Source organism: Sminthopsis crassicaudata, chromosome 1 (assembly GCF_048593235.1).
Source record: "Sminthopsis crassicaudata isolate SCR6 chromosome 1, ASM4859323v1, whole genome shotgun sequence".
Taxonomy (NCBI): domain Eukaryota; kingdom Metazoa; phylum Chordata; class Mammalia; order Dasyuromorphia; family Dasyuridae; genus Sminthopsis; species Sminthopsis crassicaudata.
Genome location: NC_133617.1, coordinates 753,522,549 through 753,539,730, shown reverse-complemented (window position 1 = coordinate 753,539,730; position 17,182 = coordinate 753,522,549). Strand labels below are relative to the sequence as shown.

Below are 17,182 nucleotides of genomic sequence, written 5' to 3'. Positions count from 1 at the left end.
GATGCTAAATGAAATGAGCAGAACCAGGATATCATTATATACAGCAACAGCAAGATTATACGAGGATCAATTCTGATGGATATGGCTCTTGTCAACTGTAAGGGGATTCAATAGATTTGTGATGGAGAGAGCCCTCTGCATCTAGAGAGAGGACAATGGAGACTGAGTGGATCACTACATAGTATTTTCATCTTTTTTTTTGTTTGCTTTTTTTTTTTTTTTTTTTTTTTTTTTTTGCCCCTTCTTGATATGATTTTTATTGTGCATCCTGATAAATGTGGAAATAAGTTGAGAAGAATCACATGTGTTCAATCTATATTGGATTACTTACTGTCTAGGGAAGGGGGAGGTAGAGGAGGAAGAAAAATTTGGAACACTAGGTTTTGCAATGTCTTTGCATGTATTTTGAAAATAAAAATTATTAAAAATTTAAAAAAAGAAAAGGAAAATAAAATAATTTTTATTGGTTTCATTTATATAGAAATATTTTCTAATTACATGTAAAACAATTTTTAAGAATCATTTAACATTTTTTTGAGTTCCAAATTCTCTCTCTTTTCCTTGAGAAGAATCATACAAGTGAAATGCAAGATGTCTGTATTAGCCATGTGACGAAAGAAAATACTAAGATAATAAATACTAAAAATTAATAAATACTATATTTTTTATATATAAATAAATAACAAATAGTAAAAATACTAAGATAATAAAATAGTAAAAATAAAGTTAAAAAAAGTTTGCTCATTTGGCATTCTGAGTTCCTCAGTTCTCTCTCCCCCAGAGAAATTGTTGCTTGTGGCTTGAGCAAGGTTCATTTTGACCACAGCTGACAGAAGGGGAAAAAAAAACTGTTCACATAAGTGAATTTTCTGTATAACTGAAGCTTATTACTTAAGGTACCAACCTTTTTTCATTTTAAATCATTTTGAATAGAAATACTTTTTAAAAATGTAAATGTTTCCAAGGTTTCATCCTGCACAGAATTTTAACTTCTTTGTATAGACTTGAAGTCATCTTCAATTTGTTGCCCTATGTTTGATATCTTCAAGGAGAAAAGTGAGGATTGTGCAAAGCTAGAGATTGTCAGGCTTGCCTCTGACCTCAGCAGGCTTTGTAATAGATCACTGAAAACGTTTAGGGTATCAAATCATCATGACTTACCATGGAGTTATCACACCATGAATGTGAATCAATGGAGGGAGTTTCCACATCTGCAGGTTCCCATATGGATGAGTACACAGGTCTAGACTAAAAACAGTTGAAAAGCCCCAGGGAAAACTGTATATAGAAGCATTTATTGAGCATTTACTGTGTGTGATCCCTGAGGTGCAAAGTTAAAAAGGAAACAAAATTGTCTCTGCCCTAGAGGAGCTTATATTCTGTACAGTAAACTAGAACATAAAGATAGATAAATTGATAGATAGATGATTAGATCCAAGTCAAGAATTAGGTGCCTTGATGATGTCATTCAGGTTAATTTTCACATTTTGTGAGGATAGAAAAAGTTGTCATTAACAAATAGGAGCTAGGAGACTACAACAATGATCACAAAAATTTTTACATTGTGACCAAGTGGGATTTATACCAGAAATGCAGGGATGCTTTAACATAAAATGTTAATATAGTTGATTATATCAGTAACATGTCATAATTATGTCAATAAATGCAGAAAAAACTTTTGACAAAATACAACACTCATTCCTATTAAAAACACTTGAAAACAGGTGTGAATATTTTTTTCTTGAAACGATAAGAACCAGCTACCTATCATCAGTGAGCATTATCTGTTAGTGGGATAAGCTAGAAACCTTCCCAGTAAAATCAGAAGTGAAACAAAGATGCCCATCTACCATTATTATTTTCTTCCATATTAATGATAGCAATAGCAATAAGAGAGAGGAAAAAAAAAAAGAAATGGAAGGAATCTGGGCATTGAGGTAATAAAGCTTTTTTTGGGGGGGGGCATACTTGGAAAGCCTTAAGGGAGATGTTTTATACAATTAAAGCCAAATTTAAATAATTGGAAAAATTAATTATGTTTGTAGGACCAATATTAAAAAATGATAATTATATATAAACCAATCTATTTAATGCTTTCCCAAATCAATTACCAAAATTATTGAATTGAACTAGAATAATAATGATTCATTTGAAATAACAAAATAACAAGAATAGTAAAGGAATTCATGAAAAAATGTCAAGGAAGGAGATTTTGCAGTGGCAGATCTTAAATATATTATAAGATGGTAACTATCTGATACTGTCCAAGAAAAGGAAAGGGGATTGTATTTGATGTATTTGATAAATGTAAAGATTTAAACTTTTGGAATAAGAATTCACTATGTAGTTAAAAAAAAAAAAAGGAATTGGAAAACAGACTGGCAGAACTTATAGACCAATATCTTATACCCTTTATCAAGATAAGGTCATAAATGGATACATGCCCTACTTATAAAGGGAGATCTCATAAAAAGATTAGAAGAATATGGAACATATTAGCTCAGACTTTTGAAAAGGAGTAGAATTTATGAACAAATAAGAGGTAGAGAGTATTTTGTGAATTGTAAAATTGATAATTTTGATAACATTAAATTGAAGAGGTTTTATACAAATAAAAGCAATGTAGCCAAGATTAGAAAGAAAGCAGAAAATTTGGGAAATTTTATAGATGACATTTCATGGATAAAGATCTTATATCAGATATATATAGAAAAACTATCAAATTTACAAAAATGTGTCACTCTCTCATTGACATTTAATCAAAGATATGAATAGGAAATTATTCAATGAATAAATCATTGAATCAATGAAGAAAAAGCCCTATGGGAAAAAAATACTCCAAATCATTGATTTGAGAAATAAAAATTAAAACAATTTTGAGATATCTCACACCTATCAGAATGTCGAAGCATCTGTGGGAAAATTGGGATACCTAATATGTTTTTGGTGGAATTAGGAATTGATCCAACCATTTTGGAGAGCAATCTAGAATTATGTCCCCTAAATTATAAAACTCTATGTATTTGATCCAACAATTCCACTGTTAGTTTTATTTTTCAAGTTGATTAGGGAAAAAGAAAAGAACCTATATGTTTTTAACTATAGCAGTTCTCTTTGTGGTGTTGGAATTTGAGGGGAATGCCTGCCCTTTGGGGAATGACTGAACAAGTTGTGGGATATGATTGTGATATGTGGTATGTACGGTATGTGGTTATGCTATGAAAAATGACAAGCAGGTTGGTTTTGGAAAAACATGGAAAGACTTGCATAAAATAATGAAGAATGAAATGAGCCAAGCTAAGAATGTTGCATACAGTAATAGCAAGATTGTTCAAAGAACAACTGAGAAATACAATTCTTTTGAATATTATAAATATTCAAGTCGGCTACAGAGAAACCTATAAAGGAAAATGCTATCAACTTCTAGAGAAAAGCAAACATAATACAATTTTCTGTTTGTCCATTCATCTATTCAATGGTGGCTTGCTCTAGTGTAGGATAGGGAAGGAGGGAGACAATTCAGAACTTTAAACAAACAAAAAATATTCCCACATAAAAATCCTACAATTCTGCATGATATTGTTCCTTCTCCATGTTGTGAGATGAGATGGGACTGGGCTGATGATTTCATTAATAAGAAAGCTCCTTGTCTGGATCCTCAAGCCTCAGTTTAGGCAGCAGAACTGGCATTGGATGGGGCCCTAAGGTGACATGGTTTGACCTCAGGCCCCGGGGAACTAGCTCTCCACTCCCTCTGCCTTACCATTTTACTGAAGCTGCTTTTGGGTCTTACCAGGGGGCTCTTTGGGGCCTTCGTCTTCCTCTTTCTTGGCCCCCACCGTTTAGGATGGTGCTCGAGGCTTTCCTGCTGCTGCTCTCTTCTGGTTCTCCTGCTCTTTGTTCTGAACATTCTTCCTCAGTCCTTGGCTGTGTATCTCCTTCAGTCTCTAGGCTCAGGCACTCTTTAATCTCTGTATTGCCTCATCTGGGAATTCTGACCTCTCCTGACCTTGGCTCTTGTTTTTGCGGTTCAGACTGGACATCCCATGGCAAACTTTGTGTCTTTCTCCTGATGCCCTTTGCTCTTCCTTATTTAGTGTCAAGGGCATCACCCAGGCTTACCACCCAAGAGTCCTGCTTGACTTTCCTCCTTCCCTGCAGCTTCCTCTGCTCCCCCACATCAAATCAGTTGCCAACCCTGCTGATTCCACCTTTGAAATCTCTTCTGTGCTCCCTTCTGCTCCAAGCCATCTTGCACTTCCTTGGCAAAAATCCTAGAGTGAGTGGCCCTTTCCTTCTGCAGGTCATTTTACAGATGAGGACACTGAGGCAAACAGGGTGAAGTGACTGCTTCCCTTGAATCATATCCCTAATAATGAGGTGACCCATTTCTTCATGTAACCAACTCTCTTCATGTGCTTTTGCTTGTATTCTATCTTCTTAGAGATTATTCCCTTAATCATAATCTCTCTCCATTGAAATTTCAACCATTTTTAAAACTGGTATTCCTTATTTGCTGCCTACTATTACATCCAGATCTCCATCTTTAAACTCTTGCTAAATCATTCTCTCAAGCTGTCTTAGATTTTGCCTTTTTTTTCCTCAACCAAACTTGTAGAGAAAGTTGTCTTTTGACTATCTTTTCACCAGCTTTTTGCAATCTTGTTTCCAACATTGTAATTCATTTGTTGTTTCTCTTTCCACAGTTAACAATGATCTTGTATTTGTTACAGGTGTTAGCCTATTCTCTCTGATCTCATCACTCTGTTGTGTCTAACCCTATTGCTGTATTCCTGATCATTCCTGTTTGACTTGTGATACTCATCTCCTAGCTGTTTGACAGCTTCTCATTCTCCCTTGCTGGATCAGTCATGTCCTAACTCCCTAACGTTGGGTGTATTCTGTAACAGCTCAGGACTCTAGGTCAGAGGCATCTGAGGTGAAACCAGTTAATTGCAAGTAGCATGCAGGGACAAAACACTCTTGTGTAGCCAGACCCAGATTCAAATGTCATTGGGGAAATTTTAACATAATAACATTAAAAAACAATGTAACATAGATGACACTAATTTGTGTTTTTAAGCCAATCTTCCCCCCAACCCCCAAGGGGAATTTTGAGTTTGACACCACTACTGCTTTAGGTCCCCTTCTCCTATTCTTTCTACTGAATATAGTGTGGTTATTAGAGGGAGGGCATTTAGGGGAATGGGGTGAGAATTAATAAAAGTTTTACAGCAAAGATGATACTTGCAGAAAGTCAGTGATTCCAAAAAGCAGAAGTAATGAGGGAGTGCATACAAGGCCCAGGATTGATGAGGGGAGGGAGACCAAACAGGGAACTGTTTAATATCCAGTCAGTTACTCAGCTATTCTGTCTGACACTGGGCTAAGAGAGGCAAAAAACCAATCCATCCTCTCAAGGAACTCAACAGTTTAATGGGGAAGACAACAGGTAAACAACTATATAAGAACAAAATATATACAGGATATATTGGGGGCAGTCTCAGGTAAGGCATTAGGAAGCCAGGAGATAGAGATAAGGAGGAAGAGTGCCCAGTCAGGAGGGATAGATGGGGAGGCCTGTGTCACTGGACTACAGAGTACATGGAGAGGAGTTAGGTGAAAAGCCTGAAAAGGTAGGAAGGGACCAAGCTGTGAAGGGCTTTGAGTACACCAGAATATTTTGGTTTTGATCCTGGAGGTAATAGGGAGCCACTGGAGTTTCTTGACTAAGGGGTGATATGAGTCAGACTGTCATTTTATGAAGATCAAGTTGACATTAGAGTAAAAAATGGTTTGGAATAGGGAGACACACCAACCCATAGACAGGAGGTGTTGAAGGCTTGTACCAATGGCAATTTCAGAGGAGGGAAACAACATTATTGTTAATTGATTGGATATGGTAGTGGGAGAGAGAGAAGATAGGTGATGGGAGCAGAAAGCTGCTATGGGTGGAGAGTTAGGGAGGGGAGACCTGAAGCCAATTGGGGAAAGGTTTTGAAGGATATGAAGGTGTCTCTGGGACATCCTTTCTTTCTTTCTTTCTTTCTTTCTTTCTTTCTTTCTTTCTTTCTTTCTTTCTTTCTTTCTTTCTTTCTTTCTTTCTTTCTTTCTTTCTTTCTTTCTTTCTTTCTTTCTTTCTTTTTTAATTTTATTTTCCTCAGTTGCATGTAAAAACTCTTTTTTTTCTTTTCTTTTCTTTTCTTTTCTTTTCTTTTCTTTTCTTTTCTTTTCTTTTCTTTTCTTTTCTTTTCTTTTCTTTTCTTTTCTTTTCTTTTCTTTTCTTTTTTCTTTCTTTTTTGGAATAGAAAAATCAGAACCAAAAAGAAAAAGGGAAAAAAAATGAACATAGTATATGTTGATTTACATGGCGTTTTCCTTGCAAAATTTCTTGGGATTGCCTTGGATCCCTGAAGCACAGAGAAGAACCAAATCTGTCATAGTTAAACATAGCACAATCTTGCTGTTACTGTGTACAATGTTTTCCTGGTTCTGCTTGTTTTGCTCAAGATCAGTTCATGTAAATCCCTCTAGGCCTTTCTAAAATTAGCCTCTTCTCTTCTTATAGAATAATATTCCATTATTTTCATATATCCTAACTTATTCAACTGTTTGATGGGGAATTCATTTTTCCAATTCTTTGCCACCACAAAGAGAATTACTACAAACATTTTTGCACATGTGGGTCCTTTTCCTGCTTTTATGATCTCTTGGGATACTGGCACTGTTGGGTCAAAGAATTTTATAGCCCTTTGGTAATAGTTCCAAATTGTTCTCCAGAATGGTTACATCATTTCACAACTCCACCAACAATGTATTAGTGTGGGACATTCTTTTTAAGTGGGAGATGGAGGCTTAGATCAAATGTATTGGTGCTACTGAAGGAGGAACGGGGAGTATTCTGACTTCCCTGTTGGGTACATAATCTGGATGTATTTAATGTATGTTCTTATTGTCTCTCCCATAGTGTGATGTTGGGATTACTAGGTGAGAACTCGGGTTGTCTGGATAGTGACAAGGTGAGAATTCAGGTTGGACAATTACAAGGTGAGAACTCAGGTTGACTTGATGGAAGGAGCAGGCTCATTGGCTGAGGTGGTTCTTCCCAGAAGCCCTTGCATTATCCCACGCCCATTCTCTGGGAGAATAAAAGAGAGGACTCCCAGAGATAGAAGGAGACTCTGCATTGCATCAGGCTTGACGGGGCTTTCTGCAGGAAGGGAAGTCACTTCTCTGGACAAGAGTTAACAGCAACTACCTGGAGACAACGGTTCACTACAGGAAGAAGAATCTGTCTGAGAGATTTGAGTAGACACAGCAGATCTCTTCCCAGAGAGCGATCCAGCAGCTCTGGAGACGACAGCTCGCTACAGTGTGTGAATTGTGGTTCAGAGGCAGTTTCTGCTTTGTATCCCCACCACTTTCCTTATATAAGCTTTAGTCCCAGAATTGTAGGCACAGCATGAAGTCAGATAGAATTCTAGAAAGTGGGAAGGTGACCAGAGAAAATCGGACAAGAGGAATCCAAACTTGTTCATTAGTCCCTGTTCTACACCTTTCTCACTTTATCTGGATAAATGCAGTGGGAACTAAGGCAAGAAAAGGTTTCTGCCCTCAAGGAGTTTACATTCCTTTGAAGGATATTTGTTCATAGAAAAGTGAAATACTGAGCCTATCCAAATGGGAAGTTATTAACTTTCCCTTGCTTTTTATTCCTGTTTCTTTTGAGAGTACACAATTCTTCTAGTTATAGAATTGGAGAGCTGGATGGGACCTTAGGAGCAGCCTTCCTGTCAATCACCCAGATCCCTTTTCTTGCCCCACCCCAGGACAGACAGTTGTTGGTCTCTTAATTCCCCTTTCTCCACTTAACACACAGCCATCACCCTCCTTCGGGCCTTTAGTAATTGGTTTCTCTGCCTCCATGCTCTTCTCCTGTGTAGCCTAGACAAGGCCAAATTGATTTTCTTAAAGTATGGGTCTTATCTTGGCCTTCCTGTGCTCATGAAACTTTATTGGCTTTCTGTTGCTTCTAGGAGAAGAGAGCCATTCTTTTTTCCATTTAAGCTTTTTACATTTTGATTCAAACTTCTCACATTGTTTCATTTTATTCTCTTCTACTCTTTTTATGTCCTGACTTTCTTGTTCTTTTCCAAACAAATTATTCTGTCTCTTCCATCTTCCTCAGTGGTACTGCTCAGGCACTGCCTCCTGCCTCCTTTATGAATTTTTCCATTACTTGTTGTTGGGGACATGGCCAGGGAGAACTTAACAGACTTAATTTGGTAGCTGATGAAGGAGGGAGTGGAGAGTTGAGACACCAGTCAGAAACCAGATAAATGATCTAAGGATGTGCCTAGGTAAGTAGAGACCTTGTGAAGTTTCTGGGAAAAGATTATTGTTTTGCTTTGCACATACTGATTGTGAGATGCCTGAGTGACTTGGGTGGAGCTGTCCAGCAAGCATTTAGTATGGATTTTGGAGAGAAGAGCAAGCTGGATATTTAGTTCTGTTTATCTGTCTCTCTAGGCATTTATCTCATATGTAAATTAAAATACACTAATCATACAGATATAGAGTTATCTTCAGACACATAATAGGTCATTCAACTTATATGCATGCTGTGTTTAGAGATAATGTAATGCAAAGACTTGATCATCAGTCAAAAAAAAAAAAAAAAGATGATGCAGGAGGCAGAAGCACAAGAGATTGAGAAGGAATGGAATGATCAAACAGATAAAGAGGAAAACCAGGAAAAATGAGGGTCTTAAGCTAAAGTGGATGAGAGTATTTTGGAGGAGGGGATAAAAAGCTGTGTCAATAGTAGTAGTAAGGTCAAGAAAAATGAAGAACCAGAACTTTGCGTTTATGTTTTCAGTAACATAAACTAGAAGTGAATAAAAAAGATTGTAGTATATCTACTACACTATATCCAGGAAGATCTCCACTATTTGCTTTAATAATGGGTATTTTAAAAGAGAAAGGTTAGATAAGAAGCATAATTTAAAATAACTGAAAAATATTTGGGACTAACAATGTATATGGAACATCTAATATATCCTTAAAATAATTACAATTACAAAATACTTTAAAAAGGAATTTTAAAAATGACTTAACCAGAAAGCTAGTCAGTGGGTTTGATTGGATTGTGCCAATGTAATAAAAGTGATGATCTTAAAATCACTTCATATATTTAGTGCTATATCTCCTAAATTTAGGGATTTCTTAGAATTAGATTTCTCTTGTATGCAGCCCTTGACTTTTTTCACAAGCCCTTACCTATTTAAATTACCTACATAGTTCCTTTTCTAATTCAATTTATACCCTTCTCCCATAGTCTTTCCCCACACTTCTCTGGCTCTCCTGAAGTCTTAGTTAGCATGGTAGGACCTGGCATAGCTTGTGCTCCAGTAGCATAGCCTTCAAGTACCCATACTTTTTTCAAAGTGAGGCAGTTTATACTGCATTGATGCAATCTTTTGTGGATTTACACAGCATCTTCCTGTATAGGAGGTTCATTCAAGGAGATGGTGGAAACAAGTGACCAAGTAGTCTATAGGGAGGGGATAGAATTTGAACCTGGGTCCCCTAACTTCAGTAACTTTTTCTTTCTTTCTTTTTTGCTTATTTTATTTTATGTAGATAGATATAGACATAGATTTAGATATTTATACAGTTATCTTGTATCTGATTTAGAAGTAAGGTAAAAATAACCTTAGAAAGAAAACAGAAATGCAAGCGGACAATAACAGGAGTGGAAATGCTATGTTGTGATCCACACTCATCTCCCAGTGTTCCTTCTCTGGGTGTAGCTGTTTCTGTCCATCCTTGATCAACTGGAAGTGAATTAGATCTTCTTTATGTTGAAGATATCCACTTCAATCAGAATACATCCTCATACAGTATCTTTGTTGAGGTGTATAGTGATCTCCTGGTCCTGCTCATTTCACTCAGCATCCTGTAAGTCTCTCCAGGCCTTTCTGAAATCATCCTGCTGGTCATTTCTTACAGAACAATAATATTCAATAACATTCATATACCACAATTTACCCAGCCATTCTCCAATTGATGGGCATCCATTCATTTTCCAGTTTCTAGCCACTACAAAAAGGGCTGCCACAATTCAGTACCCTTTTCGTGATGCCAGAAAAATCTTAGACTAGCACAGTGAAAATGATTCATGAGCAGGATAATTGGAAGTTTTTCATAGGAAAATTTTTAGAAAGGTGAATCTACTTGACAGGAGAAGGGCTTAAGTTGTTTTTTTTTTTTTTTTATAAAGAAATTTAGTCAAAATATATTGATATGTAGTTATGCTATTAGTATGTAGAGACAGGAAAATAATACATAATTGTTTCTAAGAATATCATCTCAGAAACTGCTAAAAAAAAAAAAACAGACTAGATTTGGAAAATTCATCAGGCTTCAAAGCAGAAAAAAAAAAAATCTCATGGTCTAAAAGGCCTGCCTTCTAATACAAATTTAATGGGAAAATAACTTCATACACAAAATTCAGACATTCAGATTTAGGTAGGTTTTTTGGTTTGTTTTTTTGTTTTTGTTTTTGTTTTTTTGGGTTTTTTTGCTGAGGCAATTGTGGGTAAGTGAATTGTCACACAGGTAGGAAGTGTTAAGTATCTGAGGTCAAATTTGAACTCAGGTCCTCCTGACTTCAGGGCTGGTGCTCTTATGTCTAGCTGCCCCCCGGATTTAGTTTTGAAAAATAGGAATGAGAGTAAACATTCAGAACTTCTATGTTGCCTTGCACATAATAGGGACTTAATAAGTTGTTGAATTGAAAAGTTCACAATCTTTCTAGGGCAGCATTCCCCCTCCTCTTCTCAGCTAGGAGGGGCAGGAAAAAAAACTTTCACCACAAACATGAGCTCAATCTAAATGAAATTACTCAGGATATCACTTTAGTTTTATAAGATGTTGGTGCTCTTGTGAGAGTGAATCTGGATATTTTAAAAGGCACGATATATTTGAACTATTAAAAAAATCTAAATGATGAAATTCCTCAGCTTGCTTCTAAGCTATATGTAAGAGTGTGTCAGTTCTGCCTGTGTGTAAGACAAGATTTTAGTGTGAAAGTGAAGTTGGAAGTGGTAGAACATACATTTCAGTCTCTTTCTCTTTTTTCTTTGATAAACTGTTATACAATCTTACTTATGTGCCGTGGTGCTGTTGGGCCTTGGAATGCAGTGATGAAAAATTGCCCCTCCCTTCGGGAGTTTGTTTTACTTGGAGCTGGAGAGAAAGATGAATGTATGATGTCATGGGAATAGATGAAGGGCCAGTGAATGCAAAGAGCACGAACGGCTAGGGTTATTGGGAAGGGCTTTTCTTAGGAAGAGACCCCAGAGCTGAGCCTTGAAGACAAGCAGTCTACGAGGCAGAGAGAAGAGAGGGTGGGCGTTCCAGGTATGAGGGACAGATGGAGAGATGGCCTGCCAAGTTTTGGAATCAGCCAATAGGCCCTTTGGGCTGAGACATGGAGTGCATGGAAGGGAGTAATGTGATATAAGCTTGGAATTCATAGAATTTTAGAATTGGAAGGCATCTCAGAAGCCATCTTGTCCAGCCCATGCATGCCTGAAAAATAATCCCCACCAACTCGTACACACAAGTGTTAGCCTTTGCTATATGAAAGGTAACCTGGAGCAAGATTTCCAAGTAGAAGAATTTAGACTTTATCCAAGAGGCAAGATGGAAATTTTTTTAACCAAACCAAGGCGGTGAACCCTGAGCCTGAGCTCTGCTTTGGGAAGATTGTCTTAGTAACTCCAGAAGAGGTGCGAATAGATGTACGACGGAAAGAATATTTCATAAGTGTTTAGTACATAGAAAACACTGTGCTCCAGTGCTAGGGATGCAAATGCAAAGGCAAGACAGCCTGCTCTCAAGGAGCTCATGTTCTAATAGGGGGGAGACCTAGCAAGCCAGATGGCAAGGCCCAGTGAGCTGAGCGCAACCGCAAAGCAGATGGTTATGTGTCAAAGAGTATCTGTTTCTGATGCTCCAAGGACTTTAGTGGCAAGAACTTTCTTTTTTTCATCTTCAGTAGCTTGTAGCTCTAAGGAGGCTGGAATTGCTGAAGCACTAGTTGTCACGGCTATCTCCATAAAATTTGCTCTTTTGGAAGAAAGATGAAGAAAGGGGCAGGCTTGTTGGTCTGAGGAATGATACTTTAGCTTTGCAGCCTGCTTGTCAGTGGCAGTTAATGGAGGGAGAGCCAGAGCCAGAGAAAGAAAATGAATGTATTTTTATTATCCCCTATATACCTTAACTCTTCCTCTAGAAATGGGGATGGTGGCTCATTCTACAGTGAGTTTGTTTTCCTCGATGATGGTTACTGTAGAAGTAGAACCTGGAGTACCATAGATAACCAAGGAGGGGGCCAAGTTTCTGAGGAAACATGGAAAACAGAGATCTCTTAAAAAGGCCTAGGAGAGGGTAGGTGACTCTCTGAGTGAAGATAAGGATATAGATAAATTCTGGAGATGGAATTGACAGGACCTGGCCACTGCTTGGATTGGATGGGTGAGGGTGAGGTGGGGATGAGTAAACTTAAAAAAATGGGGATGTTACTGAGTTGTAAGGTATGTATTGTAGGTCAAAACTTGAAGGCAATCTGATGTGGTCCTTTCTAAGCTGCATGAATAGAATTCAGTGGCCAGGCATAATGTCTAGATATAGTCCCACATCTAGGATATCATAGTCATTGTTGGATGCTATGTTTTGGCTGGGATATGAACGAGAGAGAGGATGGAGAGAGAAATGACCTTAAGGGGATTGGGTGAAGAAAGCAGAAATGTTTAGCGGGGGGGAAATAGAAGAGAGGAGACAAATATTGAGACAAATATCTGAAGCACTAGTATGGTGAAGAGGGAATAAGCTTTGGGGAGATAGGACTGAAGTATGGGAAAACTTGCTTAAAATTGGGAACTTTTCTAAACATTTTTCTAAAATTAAAATGTACTACTTTGGAGAGAAGCTAGTGGGTTCCCATTCATTGGAGTTCTTTAAGTATTAGGAATTGTTGGTCACATACAGTTGGACTAGCATATGTGAAAGAAGGGAGATTATGTTGCTATGTCAATCAGCAAGCATTTTAATAGAGTTTTGTTAATATCTTATTTTTACTTAATATTTGCTGATTAACATCACCTAAATTTCCCTCCTTATGGAGCCTTCCCCTAGAACAGATTTTTTTTTTTTTTTTTAGAAAAAGTAAAGAATAAGAAAAAAATTCAGCAGAACTAATCAATACATTGAAAAAATCTGACATACTATTATGTGATCCATATCTATGGGAGGACACCTCTCCCAATCCCTACTTATCTGTGCACATGAGTTAGGGGGAGATCTTGTCAGGTTTCTTCTTTGAGCCAAGCTTTAACTAGCATTTATTAGTTGGATGCTGGGAATCCATAGAAAGGCCAGGCAGCTCTGTCCTGGACAAAGTAACCTTCATTTCTATATCCATGGCATTTGGAATCAGGACAGCTTCAAAGTCAGGCTCTACTTACTGTAACCTGGGTCACCCCGGGCAAGTCACTGAATTTCTCATCTGTCAACTCTTAAAAGATTTGGACTGGATGGTCTCTGAGGTTCTTTCTAGCCCCATCCTGTAGTCCTCTGGTTTATAGGGACTGACTGGTTTGGACGAGATGGCTGGCTTTAGTCTTGTTTGTGATGTCATCTTGGTTTGGTCTTTTCAATAAAGTAGGAAGTGAGGTCATCTTCTGTGAGTTGGGGGGTGGGGCAGAGGTCGAGACTTAAGATTCCGAACTGCTTCATGCAATTCAGTTTGAATAGGGAAATTAATTCAAAGATCACAATTGAGGTGAGTGTATTTGTGGGTAGATTCAGGAAAACATTGACCCGACTGGCCAGCAGTACACTTTGGGGAAGGGGAACTAGGGCTGAGAATTAGCAGCCTGGATTAGGTGCCTAATAAATGTTTATTGATTGATCTCACCCACAAATTCCAAAATATTTGTCTTCTATGGGAGGGGACACCTGTCAAAATTACATGGTAGTGAATGATGGGCTTTCATGGGCTGTGAAGTTTCAGCTTGTTGGTGTCAGAAATTGACTGTCTTAATTTTTTTTTTTTTTTTTTTTTTTTTTTTAACGTATTTGTGTCCTACACTCACATGAGAGAGCCGGGTTTTGTTGTTGTTGTTGACCAAAACGTATTCAGGCTCCAGTGCCTGAAGTACAATTCTGTTTTCATTTTTAAAAAAATCCTTTATAACTCCTCCCTTATTTTTCATACATATTAAGACATATAACTTGTGGGTGGTGAAATAGTCTTATTCATCCAATTTTATATCCTGATCATCTTGAAAAAAAATTCTGTGCTTTTTGACTGCTGTTTTGAACAAATTATTACTATTTTCAGTGTTTATAATAAACCACAAAAATGTGTCATACATCTTTGTCATGTTTTCTGCATTAAGTAGATACAATAGGGTAAGATTTCTTAACATTTGGAGTATTTTTCTGATGTCTCAATTGCTGGTTGCTCTAGATTTGGAAGGCTGTTATTGCTTAGTTTAGTTATATGCCTTTAGTTTTATACACACATGCATGCACACATACATGTATATGTATAATTACACATACATAAAAAGATTGAATACTATTGTAGAATTTTTAAATGACCTTCATTCCTTTCGCTGTGAGGTTTTTGTCCATGGTAGCATAACAGATGAGCCTTCCAGATCCTCTGGGCCAACCTCTCAAATTTAGCTGAGCAAATATTAGGACAGATCAATCAATAAACATTTATTAAATGCCTACTGTGTACCAGGCACTTTGTTAAATGCTAGGCATACAGAGAGAGGCAAAAAACAATACCTTCCCTCAAAGTCTAGTGGGGGAGACACCAAAGAACCCATCCATATACAAGATAAATAGAAAATAATTAATTTAGAATTTGGGGGAAGAGAGAGAGAGAGAGAGAGAGAGAGAGAGAGAGAGAGAGAGAGAGAGAGAGAGAGAGAGAGAGAGAGAGAGAGAGAGAGAGTGAGTGTGTGTGTGTGTGTGTGTGTGTGTGTGTGTGTGTGTGTGTGTCCGTCTGTCCATCCCTCCCTGGCCATTACTCTATACGTTTTCTTGTTATGGAAGAGAGGACCAGGATATCAGGGAGGCCTAAATAAATTGGATTTAAGTAAGGGAGGACCCTTGGGCAAGGTCATCAGCCTCACTTAGTCTTCCAGAGCCCTCTGGGTCCATTGGCAAAATATAGATCAGGACAACTGGGGGTGGCCTTGGATGCTATGGGTGACCTTGGCCTTTTTAAGCAAAGATCTTTAATTGAGGCAACACCCAGATGATAAAGGATTAAAGCTAGGTGAGAAATGAGCTAGAGAATGGCCTACTTTTAATTAAACCTCTCTCCCCCCCCCCAAATATATATATATATATATATATATATATATATATATATATATATATATATATATATATATATATATATATATATATATATATATATATATATATATTCTGTGAGGGGAAGACCTTTAGGGTTTCTGGCCAAAACAGTGATCAAGTGGGGCTTGGCCTGAGACCTATTGTTGGTGGATGGGTTAGAGCCTGAGTGATTTGAGTTTAAGGCCTGTTCCTAAGCCTATAAACCCTAAAGATATCTTGTAAGGTTTCAGAGATCAAAATTTACATTCCTTTGGGCAGAATACCGGCAGGTAAGGGTATGATACCCTATGTGGACAGAGGGAACGGAAGGGAAAGAAGAAAAGAAAAGAAAGGAGCTGTGTTGCCCAACTGGCCAGTTCCAGTTGGGATCCCAGTGGAAAGCAGCTCCTACTCACAACAGAGGTTGTTGTTTGCCCTTCGTTGTCGAAGAGGATCAAGACTTCAGGGAGGTGATGCCATGACATGCAACTGAATTGGATTTAAGTGAGGGAGGGCTGTGCAAAATCACCAGCCTCACTTTCTCCTGGAGCCATCTGGGCCCAGAGGCGAGATAGAGATATCAGGATGACTGGAGATGGCCTGGAATTCAGTGAGAGACCTTGGCCTTTTTAAGCTAAGTTTTTTGTTTTTTTTTTTCCAACTGGGCAACCCCATTCAATGATTAAGGCTAAATAAGAAATAAGGCAGAAAATGGTCTCTTTTACCTTGTCCAAAAAATAAAAAATAAAAAAATAAATCAACCTGGGAGGGAAACACCTTCTGGGTTTCTAGTCAAACAATTGTTATTTATGTTTACTCTGACCAAAAAAATGACCAACTGGGACTTGGCCTGTTGTTGGTCAGTGAACACTAATGTGGGAGCAGGAGTCCACAAGAATCTGGAGTTCCTTTTCAGTTTCAAACATTTAGTTACCTTAAGCACTTGTTACCCTGGCCTGGTCCCTTGCTTTCTGCCTCTTTCCTCATTTGCAAGGCAAAAATCATAGCACCCTCTTCACTTGGTTATGGGAAGATTAAATGAGTTTTCTGGGAAGTGCAATGGAAAAAATTCTCCTTACCAAAATGCTTCCAGGCTGACCTGGATGCTAGCAAGTTTCAAGATTGAAAAGAATCTAAAACTAAGAATGTGACAATGAACACGTTCGTGTGGTCTCCTACCTTTTGCAGTATCGTGAACACAGAGTAGGGTCAGAATATTTGCTATCAAAAAGACTTCTGCATCTCTTTACCAAATGACAAAAAGTACTTCAGTACCACATATTCTTACTAGTAGGTTATTGTTTATTTTTTCCCCTCTGAAGTACCCTCTGCCCTTTTGAACTTCTTTTCTGTCTTCCCCAAAGAGATTGTAAGCATCTCAAGGGCAGGAACTGTTTTTCCTGTTTGTATCCCCAAGTGCTTGGCAAAATGCTCATGAGTTAGTAGGTGCTTAATAAATGCTTGTTGTCTAAAGTCCTTTTCCTGTGCCTTTGGTGGTAGGAGGTTTTTGGAGACAATAATGGTAAAAGTGAGGGATGATAGTGTCTTGGAGAGTTTTCAGGATGGTGGAAGTTTTTCTCCTTACCTGTGATAACAGTATATAATGGACACACATACTATATGGCACTATGTTTCTGCATATCTTTGTGGGTCACTGATATTTAGCTACATTATTCTTGGATATTCTTTCATTTTAATGGATAGTAGTTGCCTTTACTTCTAAAGGAACTATTCCTTTACCATCAAAAAGGTTTAT

General features: G+C 37.7%; 1 protein-coding gene across 5 annotated transcripts in view; it reads left to right on the top strand.

Annotated features, from left to right (window-relative positions):
- Positions 1-17,182, top strand: part of SEPTIN7 (septin 7) — a 68,939-nt gene that overhangs the window by 10,656 nt on the left and 41,101 nt on the right. The window contains exon 1 of one of the 5 annotated variants that reach the window (XM_074284533.1): positions 13,758-13,849. The exons of the other annotated variants lie outside the window; for them this stretch is intronic. Within the exon in view, the coding sequence (XP_074140634.1) occupies positions 13,802-13,849 (48 nt within the window). The 5' untranslated portion in view covers positions 13,758-13,801. Of the gene's footprint in view, positions 1-13,757; positions 13,850-17,182 lie in introns of those variants that run through there. 5 annotated transcript variants of the gene reach the window in all.